We start from the raw sequence: 18,556 nt of genomic DNA, 5'->3' as shown, positions 1-18,556 counted from the left end.
CCCCCCTCCTGCTTAATTCCCTGATACTGTCCTACATTAGCAGAGCAAGAGGACAGGAGATCCTTCAGTGTATAAAAAATAGGTCTACACTTTGCAGAGGGGATTACTGTATGACATATATATCCTAACCTCTTTGTTTACCATGAAGGATTTCCTTTTCTGTGGATTTGCTGTCTTATTACCTCACCCCTGTGTCTGTCCAGTGATGCCTGACTGAGTACTTTCCAGGGGCTCAGTTACAGCCACTCAACGCACACGTCGTGTGACCTGCTGTGTGTTTGAATAGCACCCTGCCCCTGTGTTTAACTGTTCCCATGGAGAAGGGGACGCAGAGAGGTAACGTTTCCCATCAGCTATGATAGGGGTCTTTATAGTTGGAGTCAAAGGGGAATTGGTATGACGGCATCACAATCTCCCTTGGGTTAACTTCCACAGGCTTTAGCGGAAATCATCAGACAATGCTGTCGCCAAACCCTGCAGTTGCCCAGACACCCAGTGCTACAATAATATTATTATTATTATTATTATTATTTATGACCAAAGAATGTAGGCTAAAAAGATCAACCAGGCAGGTTCAACTAATATCTAGATTTCTATATCGAGCTGAGTCATTTTGTTTCTCTATACAGTAATTCAATAATTGGCAAGATCATCTGAAAACATCCATTCATGTAAAAGAGTTCTGCTGTCGCTGCTAAAATCCAATAATCCCAAACGTCTAGCGGAGCCCAGTGGTATAATGCTGAGCAAGTAAAGCTGGCAGTGCCCAGCTGTACCATGCCCACAACAGTCACTGAAATGAACTATTTACCTTCAACAGTTCTCTTGGTTGGATAAAACAAGGATGAGAAAATGTCCCTTACTTAAAATGTCAAAGGCCTAATGGCTGTTTCTTCCATCTCTCACATTTAAAAGCTATATGAACGTCTACAAGGTTTCAAGTCAACTCTTTATCAATGATCTGTCCATAACACCCATGAGTCAGTCTAACAGCATGCTGGATATAGCTGCTGTGTTTTCTTCATGAATACATTTACCTTTTTGATCATTTTTTTCCCTTACTGACAGTGTATCAAAGCAGGGAGGGAACTTGATTCCAGCAATGACTCAAAAGACAAAGTTTTCACAGTTGAATGATTTGGCTGAGTTGTATTTGTCAGCATAGTGACTCTGATGAGTCCTGCGGTGTCTGTTTTTCTCCTCCTCCCTGTCCCTTAATTACACTTCTGTGAGAGATTAAGGAAAGTGAGGACAGCAAGGGTGTGGTTGAAACAGAAAGCTTATCACCAGGGAAGTTTGACTTGTTTAATGTGCACCATATGAGGAACATCAACATCTTCCACGGGAGTTATTTGTGCATATCGTCACTGTTGAGCGAAAATCAACTCAGTTTTTGATTGTGTTCTTTGTTTCACCGCTTTAGAAGGATGTCATGCTCTCTTGGGTTCAGGAAGTTGTGCAACCCTGAGGCCTGTGCATACTTTACAAAACACTGGATAAACTGAAAAATGCATGGGTGTTTTAGAAAATCAAGGCTGTCACTCTTCCTTTTTTAATTCTTCTTTGTTCCTCTAAATAAAAATACACACATTTTGGACATTTTTTTTAAGTCCATAGCAGTTTATGAAATACACATGGCTATTGTCAACATAATTCACTCACTTTTTTATAATGCTAGCTTTCACTCTTGAAATATTTGTATTTTATGTTTCTTTTCTTGAGACTTTGCCCAGCTCTCCAAAGCTCCCGCCTCCCGCTCCCTCATGCCTCTAATCTCCCTGAAAAATTAATCATCTGTCACATCGCCTCAGTGCTCAGCCATACACCGATGCGGAGCAGTGGCACTTCAAGAGGAAAAAAAACCTCCCCAGTCAGGCCTTTAAACAGGGCTTTGGTGGCAGTGTTGTTGGCTACCAAACTTGGCCAGTGAACACTCGGAGCCATCTTGATGTGCTTAAGCCTTTTTTGGTTGCATCCAGTGGGGACACTTGAGACCCAGAGTTTCCTTTTCACTGTGACGGCAGTCAATGGGACAATGTTGCTTCTCTTTTCCTCTCTACCCGAACAAAAAGTAACACAGAGGCTCTCTGTGCTGTATCAGAGACTTTTAGTTCATCCTCTTCCTTCATGACGTCAAAGAACACAGATACAGACAGGCACATCCTGCTTACAGTTGGTCCGAAGACAATCGCCGCCTTTTTTTAATGCACTTTCGTCAAGTTACAGCTTCAAATGTTCTGGATATATTTATATTTTTGAAGTGAAATCCAGCCATTTGATTTCCATATCTTTATGATGTCTTTATTGTTCTCCTGATATGGGCAAAATTGCACACCAGCAGTATCTCATTGTCTGTTCTTTCTCTGCGGGCTCTTGGCATGCTGGCGTTGCTGTGCTCTGGATTTTATCAACTGCCTGTTACAGTCAATTGACAGATGCTCCCGCTCAAAATGTGGACTCGGAGCCGCATTCGTGCTGAACATGGCGCATGACGTGACACGGCTTACAGTAGTTTGTCACAATAGGTTTGGGTCTAGTAACAGTTGTGAAAGTACAGCTTCTCCTAATATACCTCCCCTCTCTGACTAGACAGCCCAGCGGTTGATGGGTCAAATAATGTTGATCACCACTTCCTGTCACCCACCACAATAAATCCATTAGCTGTGCACTGCTTCACATCCTTTCTTATTGATTTATATAACCAATAACTATCCAGTTAGCCCCTGCTGCTTCCATTACAGTGCCATAACAGCTATTGTTGGTTGAGTGGGGGATACGGGATGTTTGGTTTGGGGACGAGGAAGCCTGTCTACTCTGGAGGCTCAGCTGGCTGCGCTGGCCATTTACTGTGTCAGGAGGATTGGCCTGTGTGAATGCAGGGTGGTGGGTTAAAGTCATCTCAGAAACCCTTTATAGTAAAAAGAGTGTAGGTTGCATGTCAAGGGACATATGTGAAAGTCTGTGTGCATGTGACAGCAGCCTGTATGTAAATTGGAAGATCAGTGCAGATGGTGCAAGAAGCTTTACAGATGTCTAGTAACATAATCTGTTTTTTGCATGTCAGCCTAAACATGACAATGAACAAACCTGTTGGAAATAACAGTCCACCAGATAGGGTTATGTTTCTATGACAAAACCGTGATGTTCTGACAACCAGTCTAATGGTTGTCAGAACATTACGGATGTTAATTTACTCCACGTCTCACACCCATCACTTTCCACTATCTTGTTAAGCAACAATCTGGATGACTTTAGGGGGCTTCTTCCTAAAAACAAACCCAACACAGTAAAAAAAGGAATGTGTATCAGTGCTAGCTGCCAGTGGACAAATTCCAAAAGAATAACAGAGATGGATACTTGTTAGAGCCCGATGGTGAAACGCTAGTGTGACATTCCACAGTAACATAGTTTGTTCAATCTGTTTGTGTCCCCTTGTAAAATCTTGCGATTTTGCAATTAGAAATAAAAAATAGTTTTTTTATTTTTGAGAAGTGAGTTAAAGGAATAGATTGCCATTTTTCTTGCTGAGAGGTAGATGGGAAGATTGATACCGCCTGTGTCTGTACAATAAATATGAACCTACTGTCAAGAGAAGGAGTTAGTTTAGTTTATTGTAAAAACTACAGGTTGTAATTGTACAAGGGCTTATTGCTGCGCATCGGAGTGTGAATGTGTGTGAGTGTTTATCTGATGAGCAGGTGGCACCTTGTACGGCAGCCTCGGCCACAGTGTATGAATGTGTGTGAATGGTGAATGTCTCCTGTAGATGTAAAACCGCTTTGAGTAGTCGTTAAGACTAGAAAAGCGCTATATAAATACAGCACATTTACATATTGGTTTAGGACTTTTTCTTGTCATTTTTACTCTTTGGTTTTCATACAACAAGTACACTTTAAGGCTCTGACACACCAACCTGACGGTCGACCTTCGGCAGAAAAGGCAGTTGGACTGACCGTCTCCCCTAATCGATCAAAAAAGTGACTCGGAACACACCGAAGCGACGCCGAATTGAACGTACGTTCTGCGCGAGATGTAATACATCCCCATAACAGCAGTCTGCGATAATCTGTATTATCACATAAAAAATTAAAACCAGAAGCTGATTGGACAAATGCGTCACGTGGGTCTGACTTCTTCGGAATTTCAAAGCCAGACCGTCATGGCGGCTCGTTCGGAATACAATCTCATATTTTACAAAAAAAGTTTACCAAAACTTGTTTCTGAAAACATTTTAAGCGAGAAATAGGCCATGCAGTTGCTGAACTTGTTTTTATTTGAGATTGACAAAGGTCACAATAATACCATATACCACTGTAAAATAGGTAGGAGGTTTGATGGTATCAACATTTAGATACCACCTAACTCTAGAGTGGTATCAATCTTGGCATTTTACTCTTGGCAAGAAAGCGAATAGTATTTCCCAAAATGTCAAGTTAGTCCTTTAGACTTACGCTAATTGTTCAAGCTTCCTCTTCTTAAGCAGACATGTAAAAGCCCAGCAGAGCGCACTGCAAAAGCCTGGTGACATGTTATTTACACCCCTGCCTGCCAAGCAGGCATGAGGCTAAATAACCAATCACTGCAAACTCTGTAACGTATGTTAGGAGCCACTCTGGAATACGACCAGAGTACATCTCCAGCCCCCTGGGCCTCTTCCCTGACCTCAATTCATTCCTGCTGTGATTAAAAAAAGAAAAAAGAGGAGCTTAGGCCAGTAAAGTCAAAATCTGGAATGCGGGGGGGGGGGGATTCAGTTTGATCCTGTGTTTATATCTGCATAACTTATGAATTATTGGGAAGATTTACAGAGAGAGAACAGAAGTGTCGCAATCTACAGTTTAGCCCTTCTAGCAATTAGGTGTATTCAGCCTCACCCAGTTCACTCATAGACCCACACACTCTGCCGCCACACCCTTGTTGAGAGCTGCTGGGGAGACACTCCCTGTCTGACATGCCTGTAGGAGGGGGGATGGGGGGGCAGCATAGTGTGAACCTGTTCTCATAATTGAGAACAGAGTTACTCATCACTTGTCACAGCAGCCCTATAAGTTAGATTCAGCAAAGTATGAGTGAGTCAGTGAAAAGTAAAAAAGAGTTTCAGTGTTAGAAGAGTAAAAAAGTGCACACTTTACAGCACAACATTTTAGAAGGGGACACAAGACGGATTGAATAAACTATGTTACTGTGGAATTTCACACCAGCGTTTCACCATTGGGCTCTAAACAGGATCCATCTCTGCTGTTATTTTGCAACTCGTTCACGAGCAGCTTGCACTGATACACATTCCTGTTTTTTTACTGTGTTGGGTTTGTTTTTAGGAAGAAGCCCCCTAAAGTCATCCACAGATTGTTTGTTTCTTAACAGGATAGTGGGAAGTGATGGGTGTGAGATGTAGCGTTAAAAAAGAGTGGCTTCATTTTCCTGCACATTTGTGTGGGTCTATAGATGGTGGAGCAAAGTACAGTAAGAGTTAAAGGATGAATCACTCATTAACTGGAAGAGCGCAAAGTCCAGCCTCCAGTACAAAACACAAACAACAGAAACAAATACTACTATTTTATGCTATCACCATAATATACAAATTTCATTTAAATGTAGTTATCTCAGCTTTAATTTTTATTTTGCTGTACATCATTTTTAGTCAAAATATTTAATGATTTTCTAAGATTTGCTTAGCTTGTACAGTAACCAAAGGCATGGGCATTGCGGACAAGGCAAAAAATAATTACTGTATGAGAAAACCCAAGAGGGAACAGCACTTATCAGCAACTATGCAAGCATAGCTTCAGACATGAGATGGGTCAGCAGATAAAAACTCCCACAGTAAAGTGCGTGAGCAGAGTTTCGGTTACCTAGGCGATACGCTGGGCGTGTTGCAGCATTGCAACAGTTGGCTGAACCCACTGCCTCGCCCAGGAAAACACAGACTACACAAACACTGTCCCTGATTTACAGAGAACAGGAACGTTCTGTGTGGACATGGTATAAGCTGTATTTCTCCTTGAAACAAGAAATCATGGGCTTTGTTTTATATCAGCCGTGTCTGTGCTTTCAGCAGTGGATCATTACAATGGTTTTAAATAAAATGTATTTTATTTTTTTTAAAGCCTTTGCATTACGCTGTACTTAAATCTTGGGTCTGTCTGATTAATAGCCGTATTATGCCTAGACAGTCAGTAGTCGCTTACCATCTTGACTGACAAGCCACACCTTTAGCTAGAATACATACTAATTGCAAGCATAGTTTCTGTCTCATGAGTCAGTGCAGCGTGTAGCTACAAGCACAGACGGTCTTTTGGGGCCAGGTCCTGAAGGATCTCATGCCAGACTACAGCTGAAACCTCGCTGAGCTGCTGCTCCCTGTGAAGGCAGAGAGTGTGATAGAGGGACATGTTGGGGCCAAGCAAGAACATCAGGTTCAGGAGAAAGCAATTTGAGCACATGCATATGAACAGTAATTAACAATGCAGGCCCAAAAAAACATGTGGGGACTTGCATGTGAGTTACTAGCCCGTTAAAGTGCCACAGTGAGAGGAAAACAAGAGGACAAACACAAACTAATGAGAAACATGCAGTATGTACACACTATTGTTAGTGTTTTCTGTTTTAGTTTGCGGGAAGAAGGGGGGGGGGGGGAGCCCCTGCAGAATCTACAATGATACACACACCACTACACAAATGTGCCTGGGGCAGTAAAAGTGGGCTGGGTCACCCAAAGGACTGAAACATAACACGACACATCCTTATGCAAAGCTGGAGGGTGAAAAAAAAATGAGGGCGTGGTGCTTTACATCATGAAGGGCTCCAGTGTAAGAGAGGGAAAGCAGTTCAGCTTTGTACAAATTCCTTTCCTCCAAACCCTTTGATCAACTTCGATAACAGAATAATCACTTGTGCTTGTGCATTGTTAAGTTGTGCTAGTTAAATATAAGCAAAGGTAAAGGTGATGATCTAGGGGTTTATAGTTCATTTTGTGCACACACAGCAGTTTGACATTGTGGCTTTTGGCCCAGACTGGTTTCATTAGTAGTTAAGACGGAACATTAGAGTATATGCTTATTGCGTGGAATCATGTTGTAAGCTTTACCCAACTGTCATGGCAATATTTTCCCTTTTTGGTAGTTTTAAGCCTTTGTTTGTTGACTTTGCCATATGTATAGCTGCCCGGTACCTTCAGTGCATCTGCACTGCCTGCAGAAATCAGCAGCCACATTCTTAACATGTACGCACAATGCACCCCTGCAATGTGCTCTGCAAAGAATCCTGTCAGTAACACTCAAAAGTCTGAAAACACATGTACCCAGCACAGTGACTGCATTGTACTATCGCTCATATGTCGCATGCGATGGCAGGCAGCTATTATGAATGCAGATTTTTCTGTGATGAAGAGGGTTTCTGTGGTCAGTGACATTCAGGCTGCAAAAACACAGAGATTGAAAACACTCATGCATGATGTGATGGTGAGAGGTTATTTTTGGTGCTCATAGCAAGGAAGTCTGGAAAGAGAGTCTACATTTAAAGGTTGCAAAATAGAATATGAGATATAATATATTGTGTGCAAATAAGACCCTGCCATCGCATTTTTATATATATATAATATATAAACTTTTTTTTTTTTAATGTTTGATACATACTCGCAAATTCATTTTCTGACAGGAAGTATGCCTTTGCGTTATCTTCATAAACTCTTTCAAAAAGTCATTTTTACTCAGATGCTCCTATGTTAAATGGTAAGGAATATAAACATGTTAGCCCAGTGTAACAATGTTTATTTTACTAGGAGATACAGTGTGTGATGTCTGTGTGGACTTAATACCTGAGTAGATGTAGCAAGTATTTTTATTAGAAGTAGGAGGTGTAGAACAAACTTGCACCAACAAGTAGAATGACAGTTACGCGATCTAAAGCACTGTTCCACTAAAACTGCCCAAGATGCCTCAGGATGTCTCCTTAGTAGAAACTTATTCAATGAGAGCCAGAAGGCAAATAAGTCTTATAGATCGTAGTATTCAAAACAAGACAAAAGAGTAAAAGTCAAATTTACAGTTTTATTTATTTTATTTTTTTTATAAAGAAGTGTAGTGTGTATGACAAAGAGTATGCTCACTGTCTATACGCACACACTCTCACTCACTTTCCCCCAGTGGAGTCTAAACCTGACGAGCAGGTTCCTGATTGCCATGCATTGCCATGCATCAGCAGCAGGCTTCTCCCATGACTGTATGGGCGGAGGCCCGGGGGGAAAGGTCATTTGGGCCGGCTAGCATTCCTGACTTACAGCTGTCTCTCTGCCCTGTTTGCCCTCCCTTTCCCATGAGCCTCTGCTTTTGCTCTGTGTTGTCATTTTCAGGTCAGGGTGCAGGTCTGGGAGGGGTGGTAGGGGGTCATCTTGTGAACTGTCATACTCCGGTTGCATACACAAACTGAAAGACAGTCACTCCTTGGAATATAAATTAATTTATGGAGAGAGCTAGGCGCACAGTGAAGAGTATTATCATCATCATACTTGACTTTGGCTTTCTTTGTGTTTTTTAAGGTTTGCTCCATCGTTGTTTTGATAACGGGAGGCAAGGATGGCAATGCAAAGTAAGTAAACGTTCACAATTCAGCTCTAGTTTTAAAACCTTTTTATGTATTTTACAGTCGTATTTAATTTTTTCTTCCTACATTTCTGCAAACTCTTTTAAAAAGAGATATTTTCGTCAATTCAATTTTTAGCTTTTTTTTAGTTTGTTTCTAACTTTTGTTTTTATTCCTCGTTTTGTTTTTTTAATCCTTGTTTTTATGCGTCATTCCACAGTATGTTTAAAGGAGACAGTTTCTTTGATCATGACCTTTTCTACTTCCAACCATTGTTTTCATGTATTTACAGTTAGGTCACTTCCTTTAATAAATAATCTGACAACTGAAGGTGACTTCTGTGAAAGGGTAGCTTTATCTGACGCAGAAGTAAAACTCTGGCCCACTGGAGTTTTTTTGTTTTGTTTTCTCAACATTTCTCCATGTTCACCAAATAGTTAATACATGACTTTTATCCAACATCTCTGACGTCCCACAATTCCTCTCTTTGTGCTTGGCAGTGGGCAAGGCCGACAGCGGCATGGCGAAGGTGGCAGAGTGGCAGCAGACGATGTACAGCGTGGACTCGGGCATCCAGTCTGGAGCCACCACAGTCAGAGACGAAGACGCCGACTACACCACCTCCAAGCACTACACCACGACGACCACGATAACATCCGAACATCTTGGTATGGCAACAAGCAAGGGTCAAACCAGACGATATCTATAGATTATAGACATTTCTTTAATTACATGTGGGCTGTGAGGTATCATTGTCATCATCTCACTTCCTTGATAGATGTGGACGCCCCCCACACCAGAGCAGAGCGGCTGCGTGCTGCGATGTTCCCAGAGACGCTGGAGAGAAACACCACCATCATTTCGACTCAGATAGACCCTTCCCAGATGACCAACGTCCAGCAGCTGGCCGAGCCCTCCCAAATGCTCAAGACAGCAATAATCCATTTGATCAACTACCAGGACGACGCCGAGCTGGCCACACGCGCCGTGCCTGAGCTCACCAAACTGCTCAACGATGAAGACCAGGTGATGATCGCAGTATTTTGTTCATGGTTTGCTGTAATGGGATACATTAGTAAGGGCTCTTATTAGATAATTATATTGAGATAAATGCATTATGAACAGTTCCCGAATTTGGGAAATATGCATATTGAAGTATTCCTTTCATTTTGATTATTTAATCTTATCAAGAAACATGCCACTTCCTGCTTCCAGTTTCTCAAATTTGCTGCTTTCCTTTTTTTGTTTATTGTCATTGAAAAAAAATTATTTGGTCAGACAAATTGGAAGGTAATTTGAAGCCTTAATGTAGATCTTGAACATCTTGAATACCACCCTCGGTTATAGAAGAAGCACTGAAACCAGGCAGTCACTTTCATGTGCACATAAAATTGAACTCTTCTTCCCCCCCCTCATTATTTCTCATCAGGTGGTGGTCAGCAAGGCAGCACAGATTGTCAACCAGCTTACACGCAAAGAAGCATCGCGGCGTGCAATGATGCAGTCGCCTCAGATGGTGGCGGCAGTGGTGCGGGTGATGCAGAATACAAGCGACATGGAGACGGCGCGGGCGACAGCCAGCATCCTCCACAATCTGTCCCATCAGCGGGAGGGCCTGCTCTCCATCTTCAAGTGTGGAGGCATCCCTGCTTTGGTCCGCATGCTCAGGTATTTCCGGATAAAAAGAAAGAGAGGAGAAGTTATTTGTCTCCAGTCACTTATAACTTTGATCCTCATTGTTGTCTGTATAAGTTTGGAAAATGTACTCTTTCTCATAGTGTAGGTATGAAAGAGGAAATCCATCGTAAAACACTTTTAGAAAAGACCTTTTGGCTACGTTTATAGCATGTCCAGACCCATCTTGCTGTTTAGTGGGATTATTCATCTAGTCCTTTTTGAAATATGGTGAACACAGACCGTGTGTCTAGGTATTTTACAGTGTAACTACAATTCAGTTCCGTTGAAGAAGAAAACAAGAGCCTTTGACTCACCAGTTTGTACTGACGTTTAGTAGATGGAACAGAAAAAAAAGTACAAAAGTATAAAAAAACATTTCTCCACCAGCATTATCCTCAAAAGACTCATTGTAGGAGATTGCAGACTTAAGTAGAAGTACATTAGGCAGGTGGAAGACAGTAGGTCTAACGAAAAAGTAAACAAAAAATACTTCCAAACACTCTGTACATTTTAATTGATATTTTATTTAACAGTGAGGACATTAAATGTATGGCAATTGGCATGCCATTTGTTGCTGATACACACTTTACCCACCTGTGTCTCTCTCCCACAGCTCTCCCATGGAGTCTGTGCTCTTCTACGCCATCACGACGCTCCACAACCTACTGCTGCACCAGGAAGGAGCCAAGATGGCTGTTCGTCTGGCTGATGGCCTTCAAAAGATGGTTCCCCTGCTGAAGAAGAGCAATCCCAAGTTCCTGGCCATCACCACAGACTGTCTGCAGCTGCTGTCTTATGGCAACCAGGAGAGCAAGGTGTGTGTGATTGTATTGTAATTTGAGACTGTTGAAGTTGTTGTGCGTGTGTTTAGGTGTGGGTGTGGCATGTGAACGGAGTTGTTCATGTGCTGACATAGCCAGGGTATGGGTGTGCTTATTCGTTGAGTAGTAATATGAGTGAAGATTAGATGGGATCTATCTGCCTGGGCAGGTCGCAGCTTTTTTTTAGACTTCTTCGTTGTAAACCGTAAGGCTTTCTTTTACAAAAAGGATCTTAAGTTTTGATAAATCAAGTTATAAACGTTAATTTTTAAGTTCATAATTGTATTTAGAGGTTACACCAGAATAGGTTTACTTAGCTTAATTTTCAAAAAAATACCATGGAGTAGATCCGTTTGGAGCAGTTTGTGAACAGTGTTTTCTGTTGGAGATAGTAACTGCCTTTGGGGTGGACATTGGGCTTTTTCACATTATAAACCTATAACATGCACAAAAAAGATGTATAACAAAGAAAAGGAAAGGGAAAATACATAATGGCACTATTGTAAATAAAGTTATTTTCAACCCATCTGCACTTTGTATAATCACACAGTCCCTCTCTCTCACAGCTGATCATTCTTTCCAATGGGGGTCCTGAAGGCCTCGTACACATCATGAGAAACTACAGCTATGAGAAGCTGCTGTGGACCACAAGCCGTGTGCTCAAAGTCCTTTCTGTGTGCCCCAGCAACAAACCCGCCATTGTAGAAGCTGGTATGTTTTGGTTACCTTAAAACACGATGTTACTATTTACTACTTGTCAACCTCAGCGCTACATGACGGCTAGATTAACGACTGAGTGATTTAACTTCTCTGTTCCCTGCAGGTGGGATGCAGGCTCTGGGTAAACACCTCACAGGCTCCACCCAGCGTCTGATGCAGAACTGTCTGTGGACGCTCAGGAACCTCTCTGATGCTGCCACCAAGCAGGTCTGTGTCCACATTCACTTTAACCTTTTTTTTCTTCTACTCTTGAAAATCTGAGTTGGTTCTTTTCCATAATTTGGCATTTGGGAAACTTTCTGAAATATCATCTCTTCCTGTTTCAGGAGGGCATGGAAAACCTTCTGCAGGTGCTGGTGAGCCTACTCAGTTCAGACGACCTGAACATGCTCACTTGCGCCACAGGCATCCTGTCAAACCTCACATGCAACAATGCCCACAATAAATCTCTGGTCACCCAGGGCAACGGTGTAGAGGCGCTCATCCACGCCATCTTGCGTGCCGGTGAGAAGGAGGATGTGACTGAACCTGCCGTTTGCGCTCTGCGCCACCTGACATCCCGCCACCAACAGGCTGAGGTAGCGCAGAATGCAGTGAGGAGATTCTACGGCATCCCTGCCATCAGCAAGCTGCTCAACCAACCCTACTACTGGCCCGTCATCAAGGTAAAGAGAAGCAAGGGAGTGTCTCATGCAGAGTGTCCCCCTATGCTAAAGAGTGATATGCAACTACGGTCTTTGGAATTACATTTGAACATAATTTCCATTGCAAAAGATGGTGGGAAGCAGGGGCTACTGAAAGCAGGTGGTTTGAGGGAACATAACTTAAGCACTGTTGAACATACACATTGAGGAGATAGGGGCTTGAAAGAGAGAGACCGGTAGAAAATGGTGAGACAGATGGACAACAGAGGGGATGGCAGTTCCGGCAGAAGGCCAGTCTCCATCAGCCTTAAAGAGCGTGAAATGACATGACAGCAGGAACAGTATGTTTTACAAGACAAGGCCTTAGGCAGGGAAAATTAATCTTTTTTTATTTCGCATTTCTAAGGAAGAAGCTTGAAGTTGTCAGCTTTTTTTTTAACTTGCTGACCAATAATGGTGAACAGTATTATGACCGTATGTCTTCCTGTCTTCCCTGCCTGAAGGCTGTGGTTGGCCTGATCCGCAACTTGGCCCTGTGCCCAGAGAACCAGGCCCCGCTGAGGGACGCTGGAGCGATCCCCCGTCTGGTCAACCTGCTACTTAAAGCCCACCAGGACGCCCAGAAACATGGTTCATCCACCCAGCAGACATACCAGGTACGTATGGGGCTAGTTTAGGATGCTCATAGTCACTAATTACGTGTGGGTTTAAGGGATTGTGGAAATGACTAGTTGTAATTATTAATTAATTTCTGTATCCCTGAGTAACATTTCTTCTTTTCATCCTGCTCCTCAGGATGGAGTAAGGATGGAGGAGATTGTGGAGGGCTCCACGGGAGCTCTGCACATCCTGGCAAGAGATCCCATCAACAGAGCGGAGATCACCAACCTGCAGACCATTCCTCTGTTTGTTCAGGTAACAGAAGATATTGAAGCTCTCGCACTTCCTTATAGGGCTGGGCAACATATCGATGTTATATGGCTATAGTGCTATGAGTCTAGATATCCTCTTAGATTTAGAATATCCGAATATCTTAATATGGCATTAGTGTTGTCTTTTCCTGGTTTCACATTTGCATAGCTGTAAAATTATGTCATTTTCTAAACTTACTAGACTGTTATAGCTATTCTTATTTTCCTTTACCCACTTAGTCATTATATCCACAATGTTGATGATTATTTATCTAAATCTAATTGTAAAAATCTTTTTTGAAAGCACCAATTGTTCACCCTACAAAATCTTCCCCAAAATGATTTTTCTTCATATCGCCCAGCCCTACTTCCTTATCCTGATGATCAACTTCCTTTAGGTTTTAGGTTGTTCTGTTTTTCACTCCTTTCCTTCCTTCCCTCTCCAGCTCCTCTATTCTCCGGTGGACAACGTGAAGCGCGTGGCGGCGGGCCTCCTGTGTGAGCTGGCCCTGGACAAACCGTCAGCTGAGATCATCGACAGCGAGGGAGCGTCGGCTCCGCTGATGGACCTGCTGCACTCCAACAACGAGGGCATTGGTAGGACACCCAGATAATGCACTGCAATTAGCTTACCGTAATGTAGCCATAGTCATAGGTGGAAAGGAAAAAAGTCAATTTACCCAAGTGCTGTACTTACTGTAAGTGCAGTTTCCAAGTACTTCATTCTAAATTATCATGTCCATTTTGAGAGACTGTATACTTTTACTCCAATACATTTCACAATGACATATAGTTGATTTTATTAAAATAATACAATCTGTTCATTAAATAGGGTGCAGTGTTAGTCTGAACTACCTTTATGGGTAGTAGGCACATTAAAAAATACCTAAATCGCACTTTAGGTACCATTTCAATGAAGTTATTTACTTATCTTTAGTTTTAGTACTTATCTAGTTTCTTGCCAAGAGTTAGATGAGAAGTTGGTATGATACTGCTGTCACAGACGAGAGTGGTATCGAGCTTCTCATCTAACTCTAGGCAAGAAAGTGAGTAAGCATTTGGTTATTCTACCTCGCCACACTATTTGTTGGTCACATTGAGGGGAAAAATGTTCAAAATGGATTTTTAGCAAAAGTTGTTTGGCAAATTCCTTGCCTAAATAACCAGGCTAGGCTACTCAAAAGTATGTGTTATATTACAGTTACATGTGAAAGTACCATGGCTGAATTAGACAAGGCTCACCAACACACAAACATTCGCTCTACATTATGATGTTAAGGCTTTATAACAGATTCTGTGAATGCGCCACATTCAGAATGTCTCAGATAGTTATATAAAATAAAAAAGACTAAATGGTGTGTTTTTGCTGTTACTTCATCTTTAAAACTTTAACCTCTGATGCTTTTCAGACTAAAATGTGGGCTTGGATTTGTGTTCCTTTCAATACACCAGCGCTAACCCATTATTATTTTTATTATGATAGAAAGGAGTGTAAGTTTTTGTACATTGCTGAATGTGTCCTGATTCTTGTCCCCTTCAGCAACTTACGCTGCCGCTGTCCTCTTCCGTATCTCTGAGGATAAGAACACAGAATACAAGAAGCGAGTGTCTGTGGAGCTTACACACTCTCTGTTCAAACACGACCCCATTTCCTGGGAGATGGTGAGTGTCTGGCGCCCTCCACTGCTATGATAGGACTAATAAATATTAAAGTAGCCATTTTTTAAACTCCCTTTTAACTCTCTTGGGTTACATCTTACATCTTGGCAACTTAATCCAACGCTGACAGCAGTTGTAAAGTGCATTGGTTTTCAAGAAACTGGTTCTTCATTATATCACTATAATATAATAATACTTTTAAGGACTATTGAAAAGCTGTCTATATAAAAGATGCTGACTCTATTTGACCTTTGTCCTCTTGTTACCCCTGCAGGCACACAACAGTCCCCCCATGGATGGACCCTATGCAGATGGTGAGTAACTGTGACTGAAATGTACACATGCAGCACATTCCTCTGCACCCGGTCTCTCCACCACAGGGAGTGTTAACAAGCTGTAGTCTACCACCCTGCTGCAGCCTAAAGATCACATTTAACATCATCTTTTGGTAGCAAAAAAAACTCTGTGGGATATTTTAAGTGCTCATATTTTGCTTTTGGGCCTTGGCCTTTCCTTTATTTTGTGATATATCTTTGTTGTGCATGTTATAGATTTACAAAGTTAAAAAGCCTAACGTCCACCCCAAAGGGACTTGCCATTTCCAACAGAAAACAATTGTTCACAAACATCTCCGTTGTAGTCCACCCTTTACTTCCGTGACTAACATGCGTCACTTTGTAACACACATGTTATAATGCTCACCTAGCTGCTGGTACTTTCTGTCCGCTCAGCTCTCTCTCTCTCTCCCTCTCCCTCTGATCATTGTGTGCCTAAATGGTTGGATGATTTCAACTAGCTAAAACAATGTATTGAGGGTGTCCAGATAGCTCAGTTGGTAGAGTGGGTGCCCAAATACCCCGACATTTACTCCTTGACGCAGAAGGCCTGGGTTTGACTCCAGCCTCGGCCCTTTGCTGCATGTCATCCCCTCCCTCTCTCTCTATCTCTCTCTCCCCTTTCATGTCTTAAACTGTCCTGTAAAATAAAGGCCTAAAATGCCCAAAAAATGTTTCTGCTGTCCTGAACAACAGTAACTAAACCCTCTTAAGTGCAAAGGACACTAAACAACAAATAATCGGTTGGTCCAGTGTGTAACGAGTAAAGAAAAAAAAAAGTTGTAATCTCTTGCAGAGCTGGACGCTGGTTTCCAAGGCTACGGAGGGTATCCAGCTGACATGCCCATGGACGGCATGGACGGAAATCTGATGCAGGATGATTACTCAGCCAGCTTGGCCTACGAGAGACAACAATACCATGATTATTAAAGGTCAGTTCATGCAAAACGTTACCTCAGGCAATTAGGATCGGTTGTCTAAGATAGATAGATAGATAGATATATTTATATTACCCAGTCAGTTGGGGAACAAAAAGAACATCTGTTATTATTTATTAAGAGTTTAACACTCAAGTACACAACAGGTATGACAAAGGAGCGTGAATCATAACATAATTCAATTGTGCATTATAAAAGAATTTGTAAGATAAAATACAAAGAATAGATTAAACATGAAACAGTGGTTTCTTGGTTAAAAATGATCGATCTAATGAGTTCTGCTGCCGGGGGAATAACGATTAGCCAATCAGTGGCCGGGACTAATGACGTTGTCAAGCTGTGTCGATATCCCCCGGTATCACAGTTTGTTTTTACTTCACACCATAAAAAATAAAATAAAAAAGTATATGGGCATCAGTGTAAAAAAAAAAAAAACTGTATATTAGCATCAGTGTACAAAACAAATAAAATAAAAATAAAAAACTGTACATTGGCATTGTTGTCAACTTAAAATGGCGTTAGATTCAGGCAGATAGGTTAAGTTTAGGCAATGTCATACTGAAGAAAACCAAGTGCAACGAGCTGACAACTCTGTCTGAAATCGGGCAACATCTGAAATCCTTCTTCTGCCAAAACTCATGTGTGTTATCCTAATTGGTGTAGGGAAGTATGTCACATCACCTTTTTTCCTGCCCTCTTCAAACCAGTGAAAGTAGGTCGGACAAAACATGCTAAAATCTCTCCTGTGAACTAAAAGTGAGAGACTGCAGAAAATGTTGTTTGTGCTGGAGCCCATTGTTCATAGTAAGAGGCTTGAGTAAGAAAGTAGATTGGCCTTTTAAAGTGTTTACTACAGCATAATAACTTCTCAAAGCCCCTGTCAGTGCAAGACCTGTGCCTGACAAGCAAGTTGTTTATGTGAAATCAGCTCTGTGGGTTTTTCTTTTTCCTCTGACAGACCCGGGGGAGAAAGGGAATCGGAGGAGCTGAAATAGGACGTAATGGGACAGAAGAGAATATAGTCGTCAGTAGAGATTACTCCCTCTGCTCTCAGCCTGATGTAATATATGCAATTATCACTGAGTACGGGACTCATAATCTTAACAGGGCTCAACTTTGTTTTATAGTATACTTTTGCTGATAATAATGATGACGATGCTTGTAGGTTTCTGTTAGAGAACTTTTTTAAGAGTGTGTGCGTGCGCATGTGAGTGTGTCTGTGTGTGTTTACGCTTTTGGGTGGGTATTCTATGCCAAAGAGATTTTTATTTTGTGACGATAATCGTGTAACTTCCTTCTTTCTTTCTATTTTTTTTTTTTTTTTTTAAGAAAATGGGGGGGGGAAAGAATAATAGTTGAAAACACTGCCAGAGTTGGCTCAATGTGCACGGTGCACCTGCTCACCGCTCTGTTTCTTACCTAACGCCTTTGTAACAGACACTGCTGTCTATGCTGTAGTTTTAACACTATAAACTGTCAACTTTCTCCCGCTGTGACCCAACAGTTAAAAGTCTGTTAACAGTCATCAAACAAGATGGGGAGAGACCTATTAAAGAGCAGTGTAGGGCTGCCAAGAACCACACGAACAAGATGGTGGTTTGTTTTAGGGATAGTTTCTCATCTTTTCTAAGTTATTGATTGGGAAAGGGTCACACATTATCTTCCATTACCAGAATATTAAAAAAAGATGTCTTTTTTTTTTTTATGAACTGAATTCAAACAAAAAGAGCATATGTAACCATAATTGATTAGCAGAACAACAACAACAACGTGGGTACAGTGGTTTTACAGATGTTTTCAACAGATTCATTTAGTCAACACGTGTGAAATAGTTGGACGGCCCTACAGCTGGAGCAAACTACTGACAGGGAAATTTGACTTTCTACTTAAGAGTTTTTACTGAAATTTTGTTTAATAAAAATAAAGGATATATTAAACATATTATGGTGTCCATGTTTGAAATGATTTATCCGTTTTTCAGTTCACTGCAATAACTCTGTTATTCTTACACCCATGATGAAAATGCACATTTTGGTTTGGTTGTTGGTATGACATTATTTATCAATTCATAGGTTTTAATCTGTTAAGTCTTCATGGTGTGTTTTCCCAAACAGAAGTTAAGGATGGCTGTGTGATTTAATATTTTTATTTAGGTGCAGGACATACAGTACTTATAAAACAAAACATACCATCATACCTCCCAATGGTGGGATGCGGTCTAGTTCCATTCTGGTCTGTCTAAAGCAGCTGGAAAAGGCTCCTTTTGACTTT

At 41.5% G+C, this 18,556-nt stretch overlaps 1 protein-coding gene across 1 annotated transcript in view; it reads left to right on the top strand.

Annotated features, from left to right (window-relative positions):
* The window catches only part of jupa (junction plakoglobin a), a 20,062-nt gene extending 1,836 nt beyond the window's left edge, over positions 1-18,226 (top strand). The window contains exons 2-16 of the mRNA XM_034861405.1: positions 8,537-8,586; positions 9,081-9,248; positions 9,359-9,606; positions 10,010-10,248; positions 10,871-11,072; positions 11,645-11,789; positions 11,902-12,005; positions 12,125-12,463; positions 12,946-13,098; positions 13,238-13,357; positions 13,800-13,950; positions 14,894-15,015; positions 15,287-15,326; positions 16,144-16,279; positions 17,244-18,226. Coding sequence (XP_034717296.1) covers positions 8,574-8,586; positions 9,081-9,248; positions 9,359-9,606; positions 10,010-10,248; positions 10,871-11,072; positions 11,645-11,789; positions 11,902-12,005; positions 12,125-12,463; positions 12,946-13,098; positions 13,238-13,357; positions 13,800-13,950; positions 14,894-15,015; positions 15,287-15,326; positions 16,144-16,277 — 2,178 coding nt within the window. The 5' untranslated portion in view covers positions 8,537-8,573 and the 3' untranslated portion in view covers positions 16,278-16,279; positions 17,244-18,226. The remainder of the gene's footprint in view (positions 1-8,536; positions 8,587-9,080; positions 9,249-9,358; positions 9,607-10,009; positions 10,249-10,870; positions 11,073-11,644; positions 11,790-11,901; positions 12,006-12,124; positions 12,464-12,945; positions 13,099-13,237; positions 13,358-13,799; positions 13,951-14,893; positions 15,016-15,286; positions 15,327-16,143; positions 16,280-17,243) is intronic.
* The last annotated feature ends 330 nt before the right edge of the window (positions 18,227-18,556 follow it).

This window comes from Etheostoma cragini, chromosome 2 (assembly GCF_013103735.1).
Source record: "Etheostoma cragini isolate CJK2018 chromosome 2, CSU_Ecrag_1.0, whole genome shotgun sequence".
NCBI lineage: Eukaryota > Metazoa > Chordata > Actinopteri > Perciformes > Percidae > Etheostoma > Etheostoma cragini.
The sequence above is the reverse complement of the archived record's forward strand: the minus strand, read 5'-3'. Positions and strand labels throughout refer to the sequence as shown.